We start from the raw sequence: 8748 nt of genomic DNA on the forward strand, positions 1-8748 counted from the left end.
GGCCGTGGGCTCCGGAAAGCAGCCATGGTGGGTGCAACTGAGCGGCCATGCCCCAGAGAGTGCAGTGGTGGGTGTGACTGCGCGGCCGTGCCCCGGAGAGCAGTTTGCCTTAGTGGCAAACTGCTGGTGTCAGGGAGGAGCCAGCCTGCTTCCCTGCTGTTCTGGGGCCCATGCCTCCACGCCTTGTCCAAGCGCTCTGGAATCTGTTTTCTGCACTTCTCACCGGGTGCGGGTGCGCCATCGACCTCGGCTCGTTAGGTCTCAGGCCTGTCTGCCGGAGTCTGGACGTTGCTTACCTTCAGGAGAGGGACAGAAGGGCCAGGGTTAGATGAGGGAGGAGCCAGCCTGCTTCCCTGCTGTTCTGGGGCCCATGCCTCCACGCCTTGTCCAAGCGCTCTGGAATCTGTTTTCTGCACTTCTCACCGGGTGCGGGTGCGCCATCGACCTCGGCTCGTTAGGTCTCAGGCCTGTCTGCCGGAGTCTGGACGTTGCTTACCTTCAGGAGAGGGACAGAAGGGCCAGGGTTAGATGCGGTCTTGAAAGTGGTTTGGACCCTGGCTGCTGGTGCAGGGGGAGTGAAGGGCAGAGCTTGTGGCTCCCGGGAAGAAGCTGACTAAGGGTGGCTTCTCTTTCCCAGCAGAGGGAACTTGGAGGCAGGTGGGGCTGGTCTCTGAGAGGAGGTGGGGGCGGAGCCCAAACCGCATTGATGGGGTGGAGGGCTGAAGCCCTGGGAGAGAGGCCAGGGCAGCTCTTGTCATGTGGTCTCATCCCCCTCCTCGGGCTTGCTGAGCTCGGGCCGCATCTTGCCAGCTGCCCACCAGCCCTGCCGGGTCTCCCCAGGCACCTTGTGCCCCTGTCAGGATGCGTTCAACCCCTCCGGGCCAGCCAGCCAGATCCCTTCTCCCCCGTGTCCCTGCTGCAGAGCGTGGTCTTGTTCAGAAACGTCGCTGACAAGGCCCCACCCAGCCCTGTCCTCCCTGCGGCCCTGCCCTCATGCCCATGTTCCCTGCCCAGCCTACCCAACAGACAGAGAGGACGCTGTCAGACATGCAGACCTCAGAGCCAGCCACTGGCCTGGTGCTCAAGGCTGCTGGACCCCACCAGCTGTGTGGCTGTCACAGACCCAGAGGCTTGGACGTGTGTGTCCAAAATCTCGAAAGGTGGGGCCAGCAGAGGACATAATATTTCTGTCACTGAACTCCCACATAGTCAGCCACGGTTGAGTCCTGGACCCGGTGGCTTGAAACTCATGCTGGCCATGTGTGTCCAAGATCCTGAAAACAGAGAAGGGAATGCGGTGTGGCCAACCCATTGGGGGATTTCTCACTTTCTGTCTCTCTGTCGAGTGAGCGCACACACCCTGTACCAAAAATGCCTAAAAAATCTGGGAAGGGCGGACGGACAGAAGGGGTCCGAGGGCGCCCCCTTGAGGGCGCACTCTCACACTACAGCCCTCCCTGGCTAGTGAGCACACACACCTTTGGGAACATGCCAGACCAAAAAGCAGGCGAACTTCATGCCATCTCTCCGTGTCAGGACCCTCACAGTTACCGTTTCTCCAAGGTGAACACCAAACCTTGGCAAGGTTGGCCGCGCCCAGGCCCTCTGTCTACCCTGCCTTGTTCTGCAAGACTCCCCTTCTCTCTTTACCTTCTCCTCTTCAGATGCCCGTTGTCCAGTCTCAGTGTTCAGCCCTGAGACATTCCCTTCACGGGTTAGTTCTGCTGCCCTAGCATGGTCAGCCTGGAGTCTGGGACAGCTGACAAAGGACACCCACCTTGCCCACCCTTGTCTGGTGCTTGGGGAGCTCCCTGGCGGCAGGGTCCCTGCTCCACGCTCGTCCCTGGTGGCAGGGACCCAGGCACACCGTGATTCGCTGTCACTTCCTGAGCAGTCTCACAGCCATTGCTGTTAGGTGTCCTGAGGTCTCTGATGGGCTCATTGTGGCAGGTGGGCAGCTGTGGGACAGGGTGAGCTTGAACACCCGGCGTTGGCCAGGTGTGCTGCAGCCAGGCCCTGTCGGCCACGGGAGCATCCGTGCAGGGCGGCCAGGCCTCTCGTCCATCACACTTCGGTCAAGCGGGGAGCCAGCACTGGGGTCTGCAGGAAGGACCCCGCAGCACAGGTACCTGTCAGAGTAGGCAGTGTGGCTCGCTGTGCTCCAAGAGGCTGGCAACCGGCATGGCCAGGGTGACAGAGGTCAGGTCGGTAGCAGAACCGGAGGTCCCCAGGCTGGCAGGCCACAGGAAGGACTTGTGCTTCATGGGAACGAAGCGAGAGCTCCTGGAGGGAGCGGAGCTGAGCAGAGTGGCCGGGTCTCCTGGCGGGTTCCTTAGAGATCCGAGAGGACTCTGGCTCATGGGTGGTGTCCAGACTGCAGGGAGGGCGGGCAGGGCCGGAGACCTGTTACTCAGCTCAGGACGAGAACACTCGCCAGCGGGGAGCAGTGGAGGTGAGGACGGGTTCGAGTTAGGTTCTCAGGGTGTGGGCGGCGGGGGGACGCACGTGTAAAGAAGCACCTGCCTGCTCCCCTGAGCGTGCACGATGGCAGCTCCCACGCGTGGAGGCACCTTGCAGGGTCAGACAGTACCCCTGGCTCCCTAGCCAGAGACCAACTCACTCATTTCTCGGCAGCCCCCGGCCCACATGTGTTTGCAGTGTGCAGGGGCTGGGGTGGAGAGGGGCCTTGGCGTTCCTCCGGCCCCCCACCTGGCTCTTTCCTGACGCTGCCCTGGGGAAACAAGTGGGGGAACAAAGGGCATCTCTTCTGGGTGGGGCGTGTGCTGGTGCCACAGCGCAGAGCCACAGGGCGTTCTGGGCAGCTGGGACTTCTGCTGCTGGACCCTGACAGGCCGATTTACCAACGGACCTGGTGGCGGTAGCTGCACGTATGGTCCCTGAGGCTCCTGGATTTACTCCCCCCCCGCCACCCTGGAGGCAGCTGGTCCCTGGGCTGCCCTCAAACCACAGGGCATGTCCCATGGAAGCAGGTGGCCCTTTGCTGTTACAGCATCAAGGCTGAGGGGTTTCTCTGTCTCCGCAGGCGGTGACGATGGGCTCCTGAAAGGCTGGGATGCCAGGGCACCCTGCACGCCCGTGTTCACCAGCAAGAGGTATGACTGCGGGCACTTGGCCAGAGCTTGGTGTGGGCACTCCGGCCCTCCTCTGCCAGGCATTGGCCAGGTGTCCTGTCGCCCACAGACACGCCATGGGTGTGTGCAGCATCCACAACAGCCCCCACCAGGAGCACCTGCTGGCCACTGGCAGGTGAGTCCTTGTCCCCATCCCTGCAGGGCCTCTGCTTCACTTCCTGTGGTGTGGTGACCCTCATGATGGCCTCGGCACAGGGACCTGCGCTTGGGGAAGGGGTGGGTAGGGTGGCCTCCCTACACCTGGGGACCTGGGATCAAGGTGTGCATTCTCCTTGCACACCCACACACTGGGGCTCATTCCAGCTACGACGAGCACGTCCTCCTGTGGGACACGCGGAACCTGCAGCAGCCACTGGCGGACGTGGCCGTGCAGGGCGGGGTGTGGAGGCTCAAATGGCACCCATCCCACCCCCACCTGCTCCTGGCTGCCTGCATGCATGGTGGCTTCAAGGTCCTGCAGAGCAGGGTGGCTGGAGGTGAGGAGGCTTATTCCCAGCTCGCCGGCTGAGCATGCTGCAACCCCTCCTCAACCCACTCTGAAACCCGTTTGCAGAACTCTGCTCTTCGCGGCCTCCCCACACTGTCCAGGCGCTGCCCAGCGGCCTGCAGCGTCCCGCCCCCAGCCCCTGCCTGCCTCTCCCTGTGCTTCTTGCCCACAAGCTCCTTAGGCTCGCTGCCCACCACCCTGGGCCAGACCAGGCACTGGTTAAACCCAGCTCTGCTCTGCACTGCAGCCAGGGCTGTCTCGCATTGGGTGTGCTTGGGGCTGTGCTGCAGGTCCCAGGACTGCCCTGAGGCACGGCATCGCTCGGGTGTTGCCCCAACTAGGGCGCCGTCCTGGTCTTGAGCCCTGGCACACTGCTCCCCTCCTTCCTCAGCTCAGGAACTCTCCTTCCCATATCCCAGAAGCAACAAGAAGCCACCTGTCTGGTCACTGTTGGGTCTTCCAGCCCGTAGGCCCACCTCTGCCCTCCTGTGGCAGCTGCTTACCCCGTCCTCCCTGCTCAGTCCTGACACAGCTGTCCTGGCCAACAGCCAGGAGTGCCCTCCTGTCACCATTCCTCTGCTGCCCCCTCTCCTGTGGTCCCTGTACAGACACCCAGTGAGTGTCCTGCCTGTGGTAACATGTCGAACACGGCTGGAGACCAGAGCACGCTCCGGCCAGTGCCTCATCTTGTTTACTGCACACTGCCCAGGGCCGCCCCCTCTGTGCTGAGCTGCCCTGACAGTCACCACTGGGGAACTGCTTAGGCTTAGCCCAGCAAGGACCTCTTTCCAGGCCCAGACTGCCGCAGGGCCCTCAGCCATACTGCCCAAAAGCCAGAGCCGTGTGTTTGGGTTCCTGACCCCTGCCCTGGGCACCCACCCCCTCTGGCTGACTCCTCCCTCCAAGTGCCCCCTGTGGCCTCTTCCTGAAGGCCTCTGGCTGGGAAGGTCCCTCACTGCAGCTTGTGGGCTGCAAAAGCATTTTCTTCCCGAATGGGTCTCTGCACTACTGCGCACCTCGGGGGCTGCCTGTGGCGTCTCCTTGAGGGGAAGATTGAGGCTGAGCTGTTCCCTTGGTGATGTCACCTGTGTTGTGTCCCCACAGACAAGCAGGAAATGACGGTCTTGATGTCCCAGGAGCTGCCCAATTCGCTGGTGTACGGGGCCGACTGGTGCTGGCTCTCTTGCCCCCTGCAGCCAGCCCCCTCCATGCTTCACAGCGACCCAGGAGCCAGGCCGTTGGAGCAGGGTTACAGCCTGAAGCCCACAGGCCAAGCCCCAGGGCCCCCTCTCGCATGCTTAGCAGATGGCGACACAGAGGGCCGTGCCAAAGCCCAGTGTGGACTCACGCTGCCTGGAGCAGAGGACGCAAAGGACTGGGTATACCAGGTCACCGCAGCCCATGACAGTGACGTCCCCATGGAAGGCGCGAACTTCAACACTGGCCTGCTGGCCACCTGCTCCTTCTACGACCACACTCTCCACTGCTGGAGGTGGGGGCTGTGAGCCATCCAACTCTACCAGTAGCCTCGTGGGTGCGGGGGCCTGCACTGAGGATGGGCAGAGCGCTGTCCATGTCTTGAATAAACCTTCACAGGCTGCGGAGAGCTGGCAGTAACCAGGATAGGCCAATCCCCAGCTCCCAGCGTCAGCCTTGCATTCTGAGACGAGCCCTCCCATGTGTTAGAGGAACTGTGCTGAGTGGAATTTGGGTGGTTTTGCTTTTTATGATTTTCCCATAGGGTATGTGCTCTGGCTGAGGACACAAAGCAAGAAATCACCCCCCGGGGGACTGCCACGACGCAGTCTCTTTTCCAGCCTCAGGATCTTGGGTACATACACACACGTGCCTGGCCTGTTTGAAGCCACCGGGTCCAGGACATGAACTAGCCATGTGGGAGCCCAGTGATGTAGCCATTATGCCACCTGCTAGTTCCTTGTGAGGTTTTTTGGCAAAGAAAGTTACTTTTTAACTTCAGAAGTCATTTCAGTGGACAGTGATGGGAAGGGCACCAGTGCGGGTGGGCTCTAGGTGCCCCCTCCTCTGGCATTAACAACCCAGTTAGTGCCAGACCCAGGACAGGTAACAGGAACCAACTGAGGGGGCACAGCATCGCCAGCTCGAGCAACGGACTGAGCAGCATCACTGCGCCTGCTCCTAGGCCAGTGGGCAGGCCTGATGAGAGGTGTGGTTGACAGCCACCACTGAATGTCACACCCTCAGCCCTTTCTGGTGATGTAGTAGGAAGCAGAGGATATGCAGTTCTATCCATTTTTTTGTTGTTTTTTTTTTTTTAATCATTTAGCTTTATTTACCTACCTAATTATTTTTAAAATTTGACCAGAGAGAAAAAGGGAACGTAAGACAGTAAGCCCCATGGGACCAGCAGTTGGCATAATGGCTGTGTCGCTGGACTCCCATGTAATCGACCCTGGTTTGAGTCCCTGACCTAGTGGCCCGGATGTGTGTGCCCAAGATCTCAAAAGGAGAAGGGATTGCAGTGTGGCTATCCCCCCAGGGCGGGGTAGTGATTTCTTGCTTTCCATCTTTCTGGTGAGTACACACACCCATAGCAAAAACCTCTGGGGGGGGGGGGCAAGCAAGCCCTGGATCTGGGACGCAAACCATGGTTGGCCATGTGGAGTCCAGTGCCCTTAACCATCACGCCACCTGCTGGCCCCACCCACCCCCTTTTTTTTTAAAGATTCATTTGGGGTAAACCAGCAGTTAGTGAAATGGCTATGTCGCTGAACTCCCATGTAGTTGACCGTGGTTCAAGTCCCAGACCCAGTGGCTTAAACACATGCTGGGTGCATGTGCATGTGTGCCCAAGATCCCTAGAGGAGAATGGAGAAGGGATTGCGGCATGACCATCCCCCTCGGGAGATTTCTCACTTTCTCTGTCTGTCTCTCTTTCTGGCAAGCACTCATGCCCTATAGCAAAAGAAACCTCTCCAAAAGAAAAAAATATATTTGGGGGACCAGTAGGTGGTGTGGTTCAGGGGCTGGACACTCCCACATGGTTGACCACAGTTCGAGTCCCAGACCTGGTAACTTGCTTTCTCATTTTCTTTCTTTCTGGTCAAAGCCCCCTGCTGGCCCCACTGCTTATTTTTTGATGATGCAATGCACCTGCACAGGTCAAGTTAACACTTCTACGCTGAAGCGAACAGTCCCCAGCCAAGAGCCTGCTTTGACAGAAACAGGCTGACTGACTTAAAGCTTTTTGGGTTTTGTTGGTGTTAGGTTCACCAGAGGGAAATGAAGAAGGCGCCCTCGCGTAGGCCTGGTCACACTGCAGCCCCTTTTCCAGTTCCCCATCCTGTTGGGATTTGGGGTGTGCACCACACAAGTGGTGTTTCCAAAGCCAGGACCTGAATTGTGCAGTTGGCCATATGGGGTATGTCGCCCACAACCACCAGGTCATGGGCCAGTCCTGTGGTAAGGACATGAGGGGTCAATTAAATGTCCAATAGAATTGGGACCAGCAGTTGGCATAATGGCTATGTCACTGGCCTCCCATGTAGCTAACCCTGGTTCAAGTCCCAGACCTGGCGCCTTACACACACTGGGTACATGTGCATGCGTGCCCAAGATCCCAAGAGGAGAATGGAAGAGAAGCGATTGCAGAGTGGCCATCCCCCTGGGGGATTTCTCATTTTCCAACTGGTGAGCACGTGTGCCCTATACCAAAAACCTCTCACCAAAAAAAGAATATACTCTGGGGCCTCTGAAACAGCAAATTGGGCAAGACTGGTCATGGGAGAAACCCTTGCTTGGAGGAATGACTCCTGTGTGGCATCATCTTCAGGTATGTCCCAATAGGGACAGTTATTTGCACCCAACACCAGTTGCCTGAACCCAAGAACACACCTGCTCATTGCTCTGGCCCTGGAAGTGCATGCCCCAAAATCATGACAGCATGTAAGAATAGAGAAGGAATTGTGCCATGGCCACACCCCACTGGGGGTTCTTGCCCTGCTGAGCCCACAAGCTCACTGGCAAAAAAGTGTGTTCATTTTGGGAATGGGTTAAGCAGGGCGGCCCAGTGCATCTGCCTTGTAAGTGCACTCTGGGAGCTCTGGGGGACTCCCATTGAGTGGGGTGTGGATGTGAGACTGCCTGGTCATGGGGCACAAATCTGTCAAGCTTAGCCTGTCACATCACCTGTGACACCTGACACAGAAGACAGGCCTTTAATAGAAAGCTGCACCTCCCAGTCCCGACGCTCCCGCTCACGGCTCTGCCTCCTATCGAGGGAAGTTCTTGGGGTACAGCTGGAAGAGCTTGCCCTCCTGAGTGGGCTCAAAGCCGTACTTTTCTAGATTGTTAGGGTCGAAAGTTCCATCTCTGAAGTCCTTTTCAATAGCAGGTGCGACCGCTTTCAGAAAGAGCTCTTTGGCAGTCAGGGGCGTCTCCGCGCCCGCTGGAGCACGGTAGTTTACGTAGGGCTTGAGTTTAAAGCCTGTCAAGTCGGGGACGACGAACTCGGGGACCATTTCCTTTATCTGTACAAACTTCCAACCTGAGGCCCGCACCCCGGTGCCCTTGGCGCCGCGGCCCTTGGAAAAGGTGCGCGGCCCTCGCTTGCTCGTCCACTTGCTCATCCGGTCTGCTCCCCGGACCAGGACTCGAGTCGCCGCGGTCAGGAAGCCCATGCCGCACCTGCGGGAAAGGGCGCTTCGGAGGTCCGACCTGCAGGAGCGCCCGGGCGGGGCGCGGGCCGAGCGGAACCCGGACCCTACGCCCCCCGGACAGCACCCTACCGTGTAGGCCCCGAGACCCTGGGAACACCCTCGGCTCCTCAGGGTGGAGAGGACCTCGGGCCACGGGACGCCCAAGCTCCTCGTGGCAGAACCCCTCTGGGGACTGCCCCAGTGGGAGAACGCCAGACACGGCGCCCCAGCCCCGGGACCGCACGCCGGGTCGGGAGAGCCCCGGACCGGGCGATCGACCTGAGCAGGAGGGCCCGACCCCCGCCTGTACCCCAAAACGCCACTGACCTGGCTCTGGTCACCACCTCGCTCGGATTCCAGCAGGCCGCGAGGCTGACGGCACTCTGTAGCAAGGCCGGCTACAATTGGCTAAGCCGGGGGGCGTGACCGCAAG

At 59.6% G+C, this 8748-nt stretch overlaps 2 protein-coding genes across 2 annotated transcripts in view; one reads left to right on the forward strand and one right to left on the reverse strand.

Moving 5' to 3' along the window:
* Positions 1-5313, forward strand: part of DPH7 (diphthamide biosynthesis 7) — a gene marked incomplete at its 5' end in the record, with an annotated part of 7846 nt that extends 2533 nt beyond the window's left edge. The window contains 4 exon segments of the mRNA XM_014582064.1: positions 3044-3113; positions 3202-3267; positions 3456-3628; positions 4744-5313. Of these exon segments, the coding sequence (XP_014437550.1) occupies positions 3044-3113; positions 3202-3267; positions 3456-3628; positions 4744-5144 (710 nt within the window).
* Positions 5314-7783: 2470 nt separating this feature from the next.
* MRPL41 (mitochondrial ribosomal protein L41) lies at positions 7784-8725 on the reverse strand. The gene is made up of 2 exons (XM_006163302.3): positions 8643-8725; positions 7784-8304 (listed from the first exon to the last, which is right to left on the reverse strand). The coding sequence occupies exon 2, from the start codon at positions 8295-8297 to the stop codon at positions 7890-7892; it is 408 nt and encodes a 135-aa protein (XP_006163364.1). The 5' UTR covers positions 8298-8304; positions 8643-8725; the 3' UTR covers positions 7784-7889.
* Between the last annotated feature and the right edge of the window lie 23 nt (positions 8726-8748).

Source organism: Tupaia chinensis, unplaced genomic scaffold (assembly GCF_000334495.1).
Source record: "Tupaia chinensis unplaced genomic scaffold, TupChi_1.0 Scaffold142100_1, whole genome shotgun sequence".
NCBI classification, from domain to species: Eukaryota; Metazoa; Chordata; class Mammalia; order Scandentia; family Tupaiidae; genus Tupaia; species Tupaia belangeri.

Coding starts and splice junctions, on each gene's coding strand:
- MRPL41 (XM_006163302.3), bottom strand. CDS start 8,297: ATGGGCTTCCTGACCGCGGCGACTCGAGTCCTGGTCCGGGGAGCAGAC.